The sequence below is a fragment of the Rana temporaria genome, chromosome 7 (genome assembly GCF_905171775.1).
Source record: "Rana temporaria chromosome 7, aRanTem1.1, whole genome shotgun sequence".
NCBI lineage: Eukaryota > Metazoa > Chordata > Amphibia > Anura > Ranidae > Rana > Rana temporaria.
Window position 1 is genome coordinate 22,908,929 of NC_053495.1, and position 17,641 is coordinate 22,926,569.

General features: G+C 44.7%; 1 protein-coding gene across 1 annotated transcript in view; it reads left to right on the plus strand.

Moving 5' to 3' along the window:
- The window catches only part of LOC120945162 (RING1 and YY1 binding protein), a 103,698-nt gene extending 87,509 nt beyond the window's left edge, over window positions 1–16,189 (plus strand). The window contains exons 3-5 of the mRNA XM_040359069.1: window positions 745–1,323; window positions 8,958–9,056; window positions 14,344–16,189. Of these exons, the coding sequence (XP_040215003.1) occupies window positions 745–1,323; window positions 8,958–9,056; window positions 14,344–14,596 (931 nt within the window). The 3' untranslated portion in view covers window positions 14,597–16,189. The remainder of the gene's footprint in view (window positions 1–744; window positions 1,324–8,957; window positions 9,057–14,343) is intronic.
- Window positions 16,190–17,641: the final 1,452 nt, after the last annotated feature.

Below are 17,641 nucleotides of genomic sequence, written 5' to 3' on the forward strand. Positions count from 1 at the left end.
AAGTTCCATTTTTGGGTGGAACTCCACTTTAAGAACAGAGTACAGATACTTTTTCTCAAGTACTCGTTGACACTGGTTACTGATACCTATTTTTACTCTCCTGACAGTGTGTATGTATGTGTGTGTGTATATATATATATGTACAGAGGAGCAGACATGTTGACTTACTACTGATTTGTGTTGTGCTTCCTGCTTAGTAGCGGCATAGTAATTGGGCACTGTGGGTTCTTTAATCTTGCGTTGGGTTAGTTCTGACCCATTTTCAGTTAACAAGCTGTAGTTGGTTTACCCTGTAACCGGTTTTATTTCAGCAGTTGTTTAGTAAGGCTGTGGATTGCTTTTTGTGGCATAAAGAAATCTGTATATTTAAGTATTATTATTGTATAGTAGGGAGAGAATGCAGAGATATGAAGCACTCACGTTTTTTTGTTTCAAGCAAGTTGCAAAAAGAAAACTGTGTACTTCAATCTTTTCAAAAGCTCTGCCTTCAGTTGAAGTGTTTCAGTTTGTTGAAACCAGGGGATCTGCATGACAGCCAGGCAGTTTTCTTTGTTAAAATAAGGTCCGCTATGGCATTTCATGTATTTGTCATGACGGTTTACACTAATGTGGTTATTGCTCAGAGAGATACTTTGACACTTGGGGGGGGGGGGGGGGGCAGTTTTAAGGTGGATCCTAATCCACTGGTTGGCACCATTACTCTATAAGATATTTACCATTTTCTTTCAACTTTATGTTTTGCAGGAAGCCCAGAATAAACTCTCAACTGGTGGCGCAGCAAGTCGCCCAACAGTATGCAACACCGCCACCTCCCAAGAAAGAGAAGAAAGAAAAAATTGAAAAACCTGAAAAGGAAAAAACCGAGCAAATTAAGCTGGACAAGGAGAAACCTGAAAAGGAAAAGCTGGATCGGGAGAAACTTGATAGAGACAAGCTAGACCGAGAAAAAATGGACCGGGAGAGACATGATCGGGAGAAGCTCGACCGCGAGAAGCTTGATCAGGAGAAGCTTGACCGCGAGAAGCTTGATCAGGAGAAGCTTGATCGCGAGAAACTTGACCGTGAGAAGCTAGACCGCGAGAAGCTTGATCGGGAGAAGCTAGACCGGGACAAGATGGACAGAGAGAAACTGGACCGGGAGAGACTAGATCGGCAGAAAATCGTCAAGGAAAAGATGGACAGGGAGAAAACAGAGAAAGATAAAAATGATAAAGAAAAACCAGAAAAGGAACAGAAAGTAGAGAGGGACAGACACGAGAAGGAGAAAAATGAGCGAGACATTAGTGCAAGTGTTGTCAAGAAGACCACTAATAAAAAGATAAGGTAGGTTCACATGTGATAGTCAATCTGTATTATATGGAACATAACCACCATGGCTACCGGGGACGGCTTCTTGTTGCCATTTAAGACGAGCGTCCCACCACTGGTGACTATTCACGAGCAACGGGATCATTAATGAGCCACCTAACTTTTTCTTTTTGGAGTAACTTTCTTGTTTGTTGGACCAAAGAGATGTTCTCTCTTGCTGCTCCCTACTGAGATAGTCTAACCATACTCCTTATGGTGAGGAACAGGGCCATACTCCTTATGGTGAGGAACAGGGATGAGCCCAGGCGTGTTTGGTCCCTGAAGCTATCCCGCCAGGAAGCTGTCCCTGCATAATCATAAGCAGCCCCGAGGTGGCTGTGGCAGTGGAGGGGGGTGGGGGTAGTAATGCAAACAAGCAAGTTACGCTTTAAGCTGGTAAGAGGAAAGAAATGCACCTGAAGGAAATTCATACTAACATAGGGAGAATGTAAAAATGCCACCCTGATCATGTGCATCCCTTGCATCTTGGTTGGTGGTCTTGGGTGGTACAGACATGGCTTGGCACACATCAATCAAATGATTGAACAGAGTATACCACGCTCATCACTCATCATATTACCCAAGGTCATCAGGATCTACAGAATAGCTTTTATTTAGGGCAGACTTTTTCAATACTAAGCAGGGCCACCTACTTCTTAGAGACTGAGCACACTATGCAGAGGGGGCTGCCTGCTTCCTAGCAACCAAGGACGCTGGGTGGCAGAGGCCACATGCATCCTAGCAACCAAGGATGCTGGGTGGCAGAGGCCACATGCATCCTAGCAACCAAGGATGCTGGGTGGCAGAGGCCACATGCATCCTAGCAACCAAGGATGCTGGGTGGCAGAGGCCACATGCATCCTAGCAACCAAGGACTCTTGGTAGTAGAGACCTATCATTAATGTTGATATTTACATGTCTGCCAGCAGTAGGGTCCATGAATGCTGCATCTCTAGTTGCATATAAACAGTTCCCAAACGTTGGATGCATACAGACCGCTAAAACGCAGGATCTTTCTGCCAGCGAGATCCTTCATTTTACATTGATAAATTGTTATGCTTGTCTCGATGAGCCCTTGGATGTAAACAGTGCTGAGCAAAGTTCTCTTTTTAATGTTTGCAATATTAAAAGCAAAAGAAGATGTTAAATGCTCTTAAATGACCGCAGATAGGCGAGAAATGCCGGCACTGACAGCCAACTGTCAGTGTTCTGGAAGTGTACATTGTATCATTGTAAACATCATTGGCTCAGCAGATGCGTGAATTAAGAAGGGGAGTGAAAAGGCTCATTGTCTGCGAATAAAGACGGCGCATTGTTTGCCTCCTCGTGTGAGAAACGATCTGAATTTGTGGCTGAAGAGCCCATAATTACTTGATATTGGGAGGTTGTGTATTTGTTGCTACGGTTTCAATAGCTCATTTACATTCCAAACCGGAGAGGGGATCAGCGCATTGCTGGGATATATCGGCCAACAGATATTTGAATGGTGACAAAAAAATTCTCCTTTTTATGTGTCGAGAGATTGAGTTTGGCCCAGAAATGATGTTTTAAATCCTCTTTCACGGTCCTGTAAGGAATAGCTGGAATAAAATGTTATTGAACGAAAGCCTAATTGGGATTAATGAGAAGTTTGTAAGAGAAGTGATGCTTAAAGGTAAATGAAACCTACAAAATCGGCTTCAAATATATGCCTAAAGCTAAATTATTATTTTTTTTAGTAGAGAAGGTTTGAAAACGCCCATCAATGTTTTTTTTTTTTTTTTTTGCCATTTTACTAAGAGGTTTGCCTTCACTCCCGATCAATTTTACCCCACGGGAAATCTCTTCAAAATGTGGAGCACCCCAGATGTTTGGGAACTACGTTTCCCATGATCTACTACACTGCAGAGTGCATGAGCATCATTTAAAATTTAGTTCCAAAACATCTGGTTCACCATCGCTGCCCTAGGGCCACATTCACACCCACGATTGGGCCCAGCGCTGATTACATGCCAGAGCGCCAGTGAGTGGTTGAAAGTAGTGTTGGGTTTGGGCGTGTTCAGCTCGAGCCTGCCAGTAAGTCATCACTGCACACCACCTTTCATAGGCAGTGAGGCATTTCCCGACTGGAGCTGGACATACACATGCTGCCTATGATTGGTGGTGTACAGTGCCGGCTTTCTGTCGGGTTCGATCCGAACACACCCAAGCCCATCACTGTTTGAAATCAAAGGATCAAAACGGCTCCTGCAGCTAATCACTGCTGTTCACATGTCATTACCCGCAACCGCTCCATGAACAAATACGTATACCACTGGCCATGGTTCTCTGCAGGAGCCGGCAGCCTCCCATTGCTAATCGCCGGGAACACCCACTGGTTCTCGCATGTAATGCGTGTTGAGCCCATTCGCCGGTGTGAATGTGGCCTAAGACAGCCGACATCAGAACTATCCCCTTTGGAAGATTTCCCTTCTGTGGGCTTGTTTTCAATTGCGATTTAAAAGCTGCGGTTAAGCCGCACAGGTGTGCAGGCAGTCCCATTCATGTCAGTTGGGACCCAGTGGCTGCATAGATACCACCGCCGGTCCCAAATTGACAACTTTTCAGATGCATCTCCGCAAACGCATCTAGTGTACCTTTGGGGCCGTGCATCGGTTCCTGCACAGATGTCAGATTGGGAGCAGCAGCTGTGTTGGTGCAGCCGCTGTGTACCAATTGACATAAATTTGACTGCCTGCAGGAGGTGCATGGAACACCTACAGTCATGGCCAAAAATATTGGCTCCCCTGCATTTGTCAGATAAGGCCCCATGCACACGAGACGCGATTACAAACGCCTCTAATCTCAGCTTTTCAAAGGCAAAAACCGGCATTTAATATGCCCGTTTTTGCCGCGAATTGCGCAGCGTTTTCCCGCGATTTGCGGCTGTCAGCGTTTATCCCCAAAACATTGTAGACCCTCCCCAAGCTCAGAATCAAACTATTTGTGCCGCGTTTAGCGGCGATTTGCGTCTAAAACGCAAAAGCTGAAAGCTTCTGAACCCAAAATTTTGGGTTTGGAAAAACGGCCCTAAAACCAACTGCTTTGAAACGCCAAAAAACGTGATCGTGTAAATGGACACATAGGATAATATTAAATGTGTTCAGGGGCAGTTGAAAGAAATGCCCAAATGCCTCTGAACTCGAGTTTAGCAGCGTCTCGTGTGCATGGGGCCTAATGCACCACTTCACCCATAAAATTGTTGCAATTACAAATGTTTAGGCTTCTCATGTTTTTTTTATTTTGTTTGTATTGGTATGACACAAAAAAGTGGACAAATGAAAAGCCAAATCTGACACTTTTCCATGCAAAATTCCAAAAATGTACTGGCCAAAATTATTGCCACCCTCACTTTAATATTTGGTAGCACACCCCTTGGAATAAATAACTGAAAGGAATGGCTTTCCGGTAACCATCAATGAGTTTCTTGCACCTCTAATGGAATTTTGGACCTCTGTTCTTTCGCCAACTGCTCCAGGTCTCTCGGATTAGAAGGGTTCCTTTTCCCAACTGCTGTTTTATGATCTCTCCATAGGTGCTCGGTGATTTTGATCTGGACATGTTTTGGTGCTTTTTGATGTGTGCTTAGGGTCATTGACCCATGTATGACCTCTGACGGAGACCCAACTTTGTGACACTGGACCCTACATTGCACCCCAGAATTCTTTGTTGGTCTTCAGATTTTATAATGCCATGCACATGGTCAAGACAATCCAGTGCCAGAAGAAGCAAAGCAACCTCAAAACATCAGTGGACCGCCACCATGTTTCACTGTTGGGACTGTATTTTCTTTAAAGGCCTCATTTCTTTTTCTGAAAACAGTTGAATGGTGGGCTTTACCAAAAAGTTGTTTTGTTTCGTCTGTCCACAGCGCATTCTCCCAGAAGGACTTTGGCTTCCTCCAATCCGGCTTTTTTATGTTTCTGTGCCAGCAGTGGGGTCTCCTACCTTGGCTTCCCTTTTCATTCAGATGGCCACGTATAGTGCGAGCTGACACAGTTGTACCATGTGCCTGAAAGCCAGCTTGGATTTGCCTGGAAGTTGATCGAGGTTCTTTATCCACCATTTGTCCACCTCCAGGGAGTTTAGTGTCAGTGCCATGGGATGTAAACTTCTTGACAATGTTTTGCACAGTGGACACGGGAACATTACGATCTATGGAGATGGATTTGTAACCTTGAGAATTGTCCATACGTTTCTAAAATTTTTGTTCTCAAATCCTCAGACCATTCTTTGCTGCTGTTCCTCTTCTTCATACTCTGTGGCATGTAGTGGCGCACAACAGAAAGGTTGAGTCCATTTTTCTTTTACTGGTTGCTGGTGTGATTTCTATATTGTCAGCACCTGTTGATACGGGTGAGTTGAATTGCAAATTACAGGAGCATCACAAACTTGGAATTATTTCTTACAATTTTGGGAAGGTGCCAATAATTTTGTCCAGTCCATTATTTGAGTTTTGTGTGGAATGTCTTGGATACTTGGATATGGCTTTTTGTCTCCAACTCCCCCCCCCCTTTTTTTTTTTTTGTCATACCAATACAAACAAGAAATCAACATGAGAATACCTAAACCTTTCTAATTGCAACAATTTTCTGGGCAAAGTGGTGCATTTTCTAAAAGATATTTTTGGCCATGCCTGTATGCATCCCCATGTGGGTAAACACAGCCCTTGCACAGGTTTATTCTGTAGTACACCTGTGTCAACCAGGCCTAAAGCCTGGTGCACGCAGGCAATTTTTTATATATTTTTTCCATTCAACCCAGCAGGCTGAATGAAAAAAATATGGAAGAGCTCACTGTACCAACTATGCAATGTTAGTACAGCGATCTCCTTGTTGAGCAATTGTGTTCTGACATGGAGTACTGCCCTTGTCAGAACACACCAGTGTGGATGACGATCGGCTGCTGGTTTTCAAGCATGCTCGTTCGACAGAAGCCAGATAACTACTGTACACACTGGCCCAATGTCAGCTGGTTTCTGTTGAACCGGTCCGTGTATACCAGCCTTTAAACTCTCTCATTTTGTATTATTTTTTACATTTCAGAGTGCCCAATGCCTCTGGCTTGCCCAGATATACTTTGTAAAACGACACAGGGGACAGGCGCATAAATGGAATTAAAGTTGCCCATAAAAAATATACAGTATGTATATAATGTACTCTGGGCCGCTGCTCCCAAACTCGAAGAACCAGCTGAGATGGATAAAAAAATTCAACAAAGGGGGCGCTGTTCCGGTGAATTAGTAGTAACAAACAATAGCATTTAAAAGTTTCAATCTTTAATGGCAGTAGTATCAATTTATGTAACAAATATTATACAATGGAAGGAAAGTGCCCTGTGAGCACAGTGACTCACGGCTGCCGTGGTGTCCTCCGCAGAACCAAGAAAAAGGGTTGGATGGCTGTCACATACCCTAATGTTGTGGAGGAGGGATGGTGAACCTGGAGAAATGCATGCTATGCTCCCGGGTCTCAAGCAGTGGCAGGTGGAAGGAGGCTGTGGGAGAATCCCGAAGCTCCTGGATGGAAGCTGGGAGCCCAGGAGGAGCAGGGTGGTCGGGAAGATGGTACAGGGCTGGTCGGTCCCAATCAGGGAGACGACAGGAGCAGGCAAGGAGCTTGGGTCCGTGTTGGAAGGCAGCAGCAATCCCAGGCAGGCTCAGTCCACAGAGCAATGGGAGGGAGGGTGTGGATATTGTGAAGAAATGTATTGGTGTCACTGGTCCCCAAAAAATGTCACTTGGACCCCTTTCACACGAAGGGGCTTTGCAGGCGCTATAACGCTTAAAATAGCGCCCTGAAAGAGCCACTCTATTCACTCTGTTCTATTCACTCCAGTGTGAAAGCCCGAGGGCTTTCACACTGGAGCGGTGCGCTGGCAGGATGGGAAAAAAAAGTCCGGCAAGCCGTATTTTTGAGGCGTTGTAGCATGGGCAGCGCCATCTAAACCCTTTTTTGGCCGCTAGCGGGGTTTAAAAGAGCCCCGTTGTCAGCCGAATAGCACAGCGAAAATGACGGTAAGAAGCACAGCTAAAAAAATGGGCGCTTTACCGCCAGCGCTCCCACTGTCCCAGTGTGAAAGAGCTTTTAGTGTCAGATGTGTCCACTGCAATGTTGCAGTCCCGCTAAAAATCACTGATCGCCGCCATTACTAGTAAAAATAAATGTCATAAATCCCCCCTTTTTTTTTTTGTAGGCGCTATAACTCTTGCGCAAATCAATATACGCTTATTACAAAAATGTATAGCAGAATACATATTGGCCTAAATTGAATACGTTAAAGCGGAGTTCCACCCAAAAGTGGAACTTCCGTTTTAAGCACTCCTCGCCCACATTTGGCATGTCATTATTTTGGGGGGGAGTGGGGGCTTCGGTAGGAGTGGGACTTTCTGTCCCACTTCCTTTTTCCACCTAGGGGCCGCCTAGGCGGTGACTCCTCTCGCCTTAGGCGGCCCTTCCCTCTAGGCCAGGCGTATGCAATTAGCGGACCTCCAGCTGTTACAGAACTTCAAGTCCCATGAGGCATAGCAAGACTCTGACAGCCGCAAGCATGACACCCAGAGGCAAAGCATGATGGGACTTGTAGTTTTGCAACAGCTGGAGGTCCGCTAATTGCATATCCCTGCCCTAGGCGATCTCCTGGGACACGTGACCGGTCCCAGGAGATTATCTGTCCATTCCTAGAGTGCAGCGCGACTCGAACATGCACAGTGAGTTCCCGGCCGTGAAGCCGAAAACTGTAACGGCCTGGTGCCCACAGTGTAAATGGAGGCACCATTATATTTTTTATATATATATAGATAGATAGATAGATAGATAGATAGATATACACACACACAATATTTTATTTATATATATATAAAATATTGTGTGTGTGTGTGTGTATATATATATATATATTATTATAGAGATTTTATATCCTATAGATAGATATATAGATATAGATATATATATAGATATAGATATATATATAATTTTTTTTTATATTGTCTGTTTTTTTTTTTTTGTTTATAGTGCAAAAAATCAAATACCACCAAAAGAAAGCTCTATTTGTGTGGAAAAGGGACATTGCCTCAATTGTCAGTTAAATTAACGCAGTGCCGTATTCCAAAAAAATGGCCTGTTCATGAACGGGGGTAAACCTTCCGGGGCTGAAGAGGTTAAAGGGAACCTTGGCTAGTAGAATACGGGCGCTGCCGTTGCCTACTTAAAGGTACAGGGTTGAGCTCTGCCAATACAGCCTAATGTCTGATCTCCATTCCGAGGCCAGGCAGGCTCAGGATCGTAGAGCAGAGATTGCACGGGTCAGCAGCCAGGGATCCCATCATATCTCTGCTCACAGGCTAAGTAGTATAATGGCCGATCTGGCTTGCCAGCAGAGGATTGGTACACCATGCTGGGATTTGTAGTTCCAGCAGTTGCCAGGAGCCACAGGTTCCCCCGCCTCAGGCTGACGCGTTCGCAAGCATTCCCTATCTCTCCACATTGCACAGCTCATGCTAGCCAAACAGACTGATGACTTGGCACGTGTGTCTGTATTGACATAAACAGAATCTAAATAGCGTGTGTTGTTTTTGGTTGTCTCTCCCGCAGACCAAAGCCAGATATTCACAGAGACCCACAGAGCGAAGTGAACAGTATTCAGTCTGCAAATTCAGTGACAAAGATCGGCAACTTTAACCACAATTCTAGGTAAGTGCCATTGACAAACAGAAGGGGTGTTGTATTATTAGAGTGTATGCACTGCCAAAACTTTTTGTGTTTCTGTTTTGAATCGAACAGGAAAGAGTTAAAGGCTAATCCCGCCTTTTGTAAAAAAAAAAAAAAAATTTACCCATATTAAAAAAAAAGTGCATTTAGGGCTCTATGCACAGTCAGCATATTTCTTCTGCCTAGGCAGCCCAGGTGCAGTGTTCAGGCTTCCATTGACATGAATGGCTGTGCACTGCTGTACTTGTGTATGCAAAAAAAAAAATAGAAAACCAAGCAGAGGAAATGCACCAGCAGTTCCGCTAAATGGGCTTAGTCAGCCCGCGTGCAAATTATCTTGTAATTTTTGTTTTGCATTAAAGTGGTTGTGAACCTGCAAAGTAAAATACAAATATAATATTTAAATCTAATAAGGAACAAGGACACAAATCATTTGTGCATATTATGACAGGTAGAAGAATACCTGTCATCTGTAATCCTCCTGATTTAAAAAAAACCTGACCCCATGAAAAAAATGGTGCCACCACACCCCTTTTCCTTTCTGAAAGACTGTATAATATGCCTGAACCTGTGTGAAGGGGGCGTGTCTGCTGCTCTGAACCTCCGTGACTGAGGTCCAAGTCAAGTTTACTTTCACTTTCCTCTCTCGCTCCAGAGAGCCAGGTACAAAGCTCACGGACTCATGGAGCATACAGAGAGAGGAGGGAGGGAGATCAGGAGATCGCTTCATTATCTTTATTTTTCTGCCATAAAAGTCCAAGGGGGCGGCCCCTGATGCACTTTGCTGCATGTCTCTTTCGAGATGGGGGGGGGTGGAGAAAGAGAAAGATTGGGGTGGGGGAGAGAGATTGGTGGAGAGGGGGAGAGAGAGATTGGTGGAGAGGGGGAGAGAGAGATTGGTGGAGAGGGGGAGAGAGAGATTGGTGGAGAGGGGGAGGGAGAGAGATTGGTGGAGAGGGGGAGAGAGAGAGATTGGTGGAGAGGGGGAGGGAGAGAGATTGGTGGAGAGGGGGAGGGAGAGAGATTGGTGGAGAGGGGGAGAGAGAGAGATTGGTGGAGAGGGGGAGAGAGAGAGAGTGGTGGAGAGGGGGAGAGAGAGAGATTGGTGGAGAGGGGGAGAGAGAGAGATTGGTGGAGAGGGGGAGGGAGAGAGATTGGTGGAGAGGGGGAGGGAGAGAGATTGGTGGAGAGGGGGAGGGAGAGAGATTGGTGGAGAGGGGGAGGGAGAGAGATTGGTGGAGAGGGGGAGGGAGAGAGAGTGGTGGAGAGGGGGAGGGAGAGAGATTGGTGGAGAGGGGGAGGGAGAGAGATTGGTGGAGAGGGGGAGAGAGAGAGATTGGTGGAGAGGGGGAGAGAGAGAGATTGGTGGAGAGGGAGAGAGAGAGAGATTGGTGGAGAGGGAGAGAGAGAGAGATTGGTGGAGAGGGAGAGAGAGAGAGATTGGTGGAGAGGGGGAGAGAGAGAGATTGGTGGAGAGGGGGAGAGAGAGAGATTGGTGGAGAGGGGGAGAGAGAGAGATTGGTGGAGAGGGGGAGAGAGAGAGATTGGTGGAGAGGGGGAGAGAGAGAGATTGGTGGAGAGGGGGAGAGAGAGAGATTGGTGGAGAGGGGGAGAGAGAGAGATTGGTGGAGAGGGGGAGGGAGAGATTGGTGGAGAGGGGGAGGGAGAGATTGGTGGAGAGGGGGAGGGAGAGATTGGTGGAGAGGGGGAGGGAGAGATTGGTGGAGAGGGGGAGAGAGAGATTGGTGGAGAGGGGGAGAGAGAGATTGGTGGAGAGGGGGAGAGAGAGATTGGTGGAGAGGGGGAGAGAGAGATTGGTGGAGGGGGGGGAGAGTGGGTGGGAGATCGGGGAGAGAGATCGGGGGGAAGAGCCAGACATCAGAGACTACATGTATTGGTGGGAGGGGATTTGCCCCACCCCCTCCCAGCTATTGTGCTATGCCACGCCGACAGATCGGCAGATTTCTGAGGGCTAAAACTGAATGAGGATGACTTTTTGAGAGGTACAAGCAATGTGAATTAGGTTATAACAACATTATTTACTAAACTGTGCAAAAGAATGGTGTTTTAGGTTCTTAACCATTTTAAAGCCTGCAAAGCATTGCAATCTTGTGGATCATGGGTCCAGTGCTCTGGTTCCTGCAGACTATTCCTCTAGCTGCAGGTCAATACCAAGGTACGGGGCTTCAGTTACGGGACCGGATGATGCATCGGTGGATTACAAGTGCGATCACGTCACCTCACTTGTACTCCATTGCGATCTATGAGACCCTCTACCATAGTGGCAGATGTGACTTGTAGTCTTCTCATGCACAGATTTTGAGCCACACACAGCAGCAACAAATGAAAAAATACAAGGGAGAAGATCCCCCGGATTTAGTAAGAAGGGTTGGTGGTGGGGTGTGGTGGGGGGGGGGGGGGGGGGGGGGTCTGACACTGGTGGTCAGGACAAACTGAGGTGAATTTCCCAATTGGGTACATACACTTTTAACATCACTATTTCTAGAATGTATTTAATGCCATCGTAGCATGCAGTTCAGAGAAATGCATACAGTCCAATGCAACTTTTCTCAACCCCCCAGTCCTCCCAGCACTTTATAGTAGGGAAACCAAACGTACATGTTTTTGGGTTGTTACTGTAAAATTCACCAAAATCGTAATTTACGATGGGATCATTGCATTTCTGCTTGCTTTCTCTTATTTTGATATGAATGTAGATTTTTAAGCCCCTCTAATGGTCATGTTTATTGTGGGAATTAGGATTAGCAACCCTGAATGAGATCAGCTGAGTTAGGGCCTGTGTCGGCAGGCTTTGTCTGGTGTCGGATCTGCTACAAGTCTATTAGAATGCAAAGACTGTTAAAGCACGTCTGTTGCACCCGCAAGGAAACCTGAATGATGTCAGAATCATCTCAAACTCTTGTCTAAGCACGTGTCATTGTCCCTTTGAAGCCTATAGACAGAGGCCTTATTTCCAGGCCAGTGTAACGGTCCATACACAATTGCATTTTACGGCCCCAGACCAAGGACTTTATGTACCATCACAATGCATGTAATGGGGAGCCGTCATTGCCTAACGCAGCCTTAGCTCCCCATTGTGTGCATTGTGCATTGTCACTACACAGCCCCACCTCTGGGGCTGTGTAGTGACATTTTCGAGTGTGCCTGGGCGATTGGAGAAGTTGATCATAATAGCAAAGTGCAACGGGGGTTCATCTTAAATTTTTATTTATTTTTTTATGAAAAGCCAAATGCAGCCTTTAAATGCAAGCTCTGCACCATGCATGGTGGCGTTGTCGCACAATGGATGTGTGTTACTGGTCCACTACTACAAATCTAAGCTGAGATCACTGAAGCAACAGGCTCTTAATAAAGTGTAGAGGGGGGGGGGTGCTTAATAATGAACAGGAGAACTTCGCCTTTTAATATGAACAGTTTTTGATTTGGAAGTGAAGGGTTATACCCCCTGTCAAGATTGTATTGCTTTGTCCCTAATAAGGAGAGTTCTGTTCACTTCCTGTTTGGTGACCTCACAGGAAGTGAGAAGGATCTCCCCAACAGCCATTAAATATCTGCCAGTGACTTGCCCTTCCTGGAAAGAAAGGCAGATTTTATTGCAATCTGTGTCGCCGTCTGAGAGATTTAGACACTTTAATTGCCCTTTAAAATTCTATAGAATTGTACTTTTACAGTTGAAAATGAAATTCCTGTTTTTTTTTGTTTTTTTTTCTTAAAGCAAAAGTTCACCCCTGCTTTTTTACTCTCTGCTGCTCTTCTGCACCACCATTTTTTTCAAATGTGGCACGTTCAGATCTCTGCTGGCTATCTGGGGCTTGGAGGCACATCTGTGCATGCGCTGGGGTCCTCCCGCATGCACAGATGTGCCACTGGGCCCTGGCATGTCCTGGGTGCCTGGCAAAGCAGAGTTTCGTGTCTGCACATGTGCACAGTCTTGTGGTAGATGGCAGTACATACAGAAATCTTGCCTAGGCAAGAAAGCATGAAGTTCTGCCTTGCAGCACCAAGACTGCACTATTTACCAATGATATTAAATTGTGTCACCGTTTTGTAATAGAGGGGCATGGAACCAAATCAGAACCTGTTCATGTAAGAAGTGAAGGCCCACTCTACAAACAAATGACCACTGCTCACATCTATAACTGGCCTTTGCAGTACACGCAAGGGTGAGACATGTCAAACAAAACCAAAGAAAATTCCCAGCTAAACTTACCGACCAGTCTGCAACCAACCAAATTATCCTGTCTGAACAGTATGCGTTAAAAACAGGTTTGGTTTGCATACATTTGCAAATACATTAAGTGTCTATTTGCATAGACACTTAATGGCACCCCAGTACTATCTGCCGTCCTAAGGCTGGGTTCACATTGCCGTGTGGAGGGGCAGGGGTCCGGTGCGTCTGTTCACTGTTTCAGGTCTGATTTCGGTCTGAATTTTTGGCTGAATTCAGACCTGAAATGGACCAATAGACGCACAGGACTCCTGTGCAATTCGCTCCGCAGCTCTCCTAGAGCTGTGTTAACCGGCTGCTTTGAGAGCCGGTCAGTCTTTGGATGCAGAAAAATCCTGCATTCAATTCGCATAAGTGTGAACACAGCCTAAATTTTGTGACCCTCCATAGTAGAAGCACATGCATTAAAATGGATAGGCAGAGGGCAGGGGAGTCCGCACAGGGGTTCACTGGACACCCAGCATATAGCACAAGGGCAGCAAAGACCCCATACAAGCTATTAGATTTTCTTCAGATTTACCAAAACCATGTAGTACAAGGGCCTGCCTGATTGCGTCCAAATTGAAACGCTTAAGGTTTGACCTCCATATTATATGGTTTTGGTATATCTAAAGAAAAAATATCTGCAGAAAATCTAATAGTGTGTAATTGGGCCTAAGCTGACTGCACATGTAAAGATTTGCACTGAGCTGAACAAATGGATTGCCTCATCCACACTAAACAATGTGGAAAGAAGAATCTCCCGCGGCTGGCTATTCTGCTCAGGTATTTTGACAGCTCTGGATCCTAAACACCAGAACTGTGACTGCATCTTATTAAATGCAAAATCCACCCGACTTTTTCTGTAAATTTCCCAATCAAAATTTGATGATGGCGAGTGGTGTCGGCGTGGCAGCTCATGACTCGAAAATCAACCAATCCACTGGAATTGGATGAAGTTTGAGCCGTATATGACCAGCTTTTGTAGCAGTAAATCTCTACACCCAATAAAGATCATTCTGTTTGTTTTTTTATCTCCAGGCCCAGGCTGAAAAATGTAGACAGAAGTACCGCACAGCAGCTTGCTGTAACAGTGGGAAACGTCACGGTAATAATCACAGACTTTAAAGAAAAGACTCGATCTTCCTCCACCTCGTCCTCCACAGTCACCTCCAGCGCGGGCTCAGAACAGCAGAACCAGAGTGGCTCCGGCTCAGAATGCACAGACAAAGGATCATCCCGTTCCTCAACCCCCAAGGGCGACATGTCTGTGGTGAACGACGAGTCTTTCTGAAAAATACATAGAAAACGGAAAAACAAAATATTGCACATTAATTTCGGCAGAAGAGACTCTGGATTTGGGGGGGTCAGGAGTTCCAGGACCCCATCTGCCTATGTTTATATTCCTGGATTATTAATATTATTATTATTATTATTATTTTTTGATGGTTTTTCCCCCACCGTTTTTTCTTTTCCTGGACACCATCCTGTCACGTGGAGGACCATTTTGGACGGATTTTGGGCTTTTGGCAACCGTGGAACTTCATAACCCCCACACCAACGACCTATTCCATCGTTTTCATCAATTCCCCTTTCAAGCCTTTGTATTTGGATGTGCTCCTCAACCTACCTTTTTATACAGATCTACTGTGCACAATTTTCCATGTATTCTTTTTTTTTTTTTTTTTGCTATTTTTTTGACTTTTATTTATTGCATTCACAACCCCGTCTTCCCTCCTGTTTGTTTTGTGCTTATTCCTTTCTTTTACATTTCTTTATTTTTTATTGCCCTCCCTGGACCTGTTCCCTGTAATACAGCATATTATCAATTTTTTATACATCAATATATATATATAAATATATAAAAATATATATATATGAATAAATGGTTATTTAAACCAATACATAGAAAAACAAACACTGGTGCTTGATACACTGTGAATGGAGAACTTTGAACACAGGCCCGAAGACGAGATATCTAACCCGTTATGGTGCCAGCAGCTTCTGTCTGCCATTCTGGCATTGGTTGTTAGAAATATCAAACCATGCGAACCTTTCCTCCCCAAAAATTGTCTCCTGACAAAGTATTCCTCAACCCATGTAAAGATGTATCTTGTTACTTCTGAAAACAAGTGCAAGCTGCCTCAGTAACCGTATCCATGCTGCATTTTTCACAGATCCTCCTTGTCTTTTAAATTCTTGGCTTATCCCAGGCTGGTAAAATCTCAAAACGATATGAACGTCTCTACTACCTGCACCTACCAATCAGACATGACGTTCTGACTGGTGGTTGTGGACAATATAGCTGTCATTTTAAGGTCAGTCTAAAAATGAAGAAACTAAGGAAAAAGTAACCAAGGAGAAGATGGCAGCATAATAGAAACTGTTGCCAAAGGTTCGCTTGCACCTGTTTTAAGAAATAAGTTTCATTGGAACGTGGGGAAACTCTCACAGTTGTCTAAGCAAATTTTAGAAAGAGGACCCATGTCCAGGATATCAGTTTTATGTACTACATTTGTGGTGGCTTTGAGTGTATAGTTGGCAGAAATTACATTATTTTCCTCTTGTTTTATCTTGAAAAGGAATCTTGAATTGTTTAAGCCCAACATCGGCCAGAACTTTTTTGCTGTTGGTTTTGGATCACATGGAGAAAGATTCAAACTTTTGTGAGGTGTATTGCTGTCTGTGACTCCATTGTGGTAAACGAGTGTCGTGTCCTGTCCCAGTGTCATTGGAACCGTCTGTAGGGTATACGAAAGACTAGTGTGCCACAACAATTGAATATATCCAGAAGGTTTATTAAATATGATACAAGATGGGTTTCCAACACGGTTTGGTGGTTCAAAACTCTCTTCCTCAGGGGCTTTAGGTAGAGATGAACAAAAAAACATGCTAGAGCCCCAAAAGTATAATACGCAGCATCCGATATATACTTAAATATAATATAGGAAAGTGCAGCATTATGAAAATGTACATACCCAAGTAAACAAAATATATATATATATATATATATATATATATATATATATATATATTTTGTGTGTGTGTAATGAACAAGCTATTTAAGTGACAGTATTCAAATTATATGAACAACATCAATATTAAATGCAAAAAAAGACAAATGGATGGGCAGGTCTCCCTGAACAGAGGCAGCGGCAGGGGCGTTCCTTTCTCTTCTATGATGTTGGTTTTCTGTGGTATGAATCTATCGAGATGCTGAGCTTCGAACCACAGTGTATGGACATAACGGTGTGGATGCCTGTCATGCTGTTGGAGGAAAGCTGATTGCTTGAAGCTTATATAGAGCGCTATTTGACCACTCTTTATTGGTGGGTCATATTATTCCAGTAAGCCCCCCTCTTGTTGGACAGAGGTGGTGTGTGGTCTGGCTGTGTTGAGACTTGGAGGTTCATTGGGACTTGAATCTTTCCTTCTTTTGCTGCACTCTGGGAAGATCACTTAATTTTTATTGGCTCTCCATTGGGACTATTTTCTTTTTTGCATTTGATTATATTGATGTTTTTCACATAATTTGAATATTGTCACTTAAAAGAGAAGTTTAGCCAAAGCTTGTTTGGCTGTACTTCTCCTGTGGGTTCATTCTGCACTCCTGTGACCTGTTTTCAGCAGAGAGTGGGCTGAAGCCCACTATCGGCTGACGTCACAGAGCCAGTTCAGGTTTATTAAAGATCTCGACCATATAGTCTGGATTTACCCACATGCCTGGACCGGGACCTGACTTAGCCTCTCAGCGAACCACTGAGAGCCTGAGCCAGTCGCTCCCGCCCCTTCCACAGCCCAACGCTCTAGTTAGTGCGGGGAGGGGGTGGGGCAAAGCAGAGACCTGCTGACTGATGGTACTTGGAACACTGAGAACTGAACTATCAGAGGTCTTTGATCGCTTGGTTCTCAGTGTTCAAGCCATCGGGGGACAGGCAAGTATGATTCAGATGTGTTTTTTTTTTTTCCATACTTCACTTTTAGTTCATTTATGCACTATATACATGTGTTTACTTAGGCACTAGTCTGTTCATTTTCATAGCACTGCACTTTTCTATAATATGTAGAGATGGGTTCAAGGATGTACCATGCACAAAAAAGTATGGTGGCCAAGATATCAAATGGATCGGATGCCAGTGCACAGTGTCATTGGAAGAAGGGGCAATCTCAGTGGGGAAACAGACAGCCATAAAAACCTGACAGAAGTTCTAGCCCTTCCCTTTTCCACTGTATTTAAATCCCAAAATAAAAGTTCTGTCTGGAGTTAGACTTTCAGTGTGGGACAATTAAGGAAGCCAATATTTATCATTTCTAGGGACACTGTAAACCACTGGTCTTT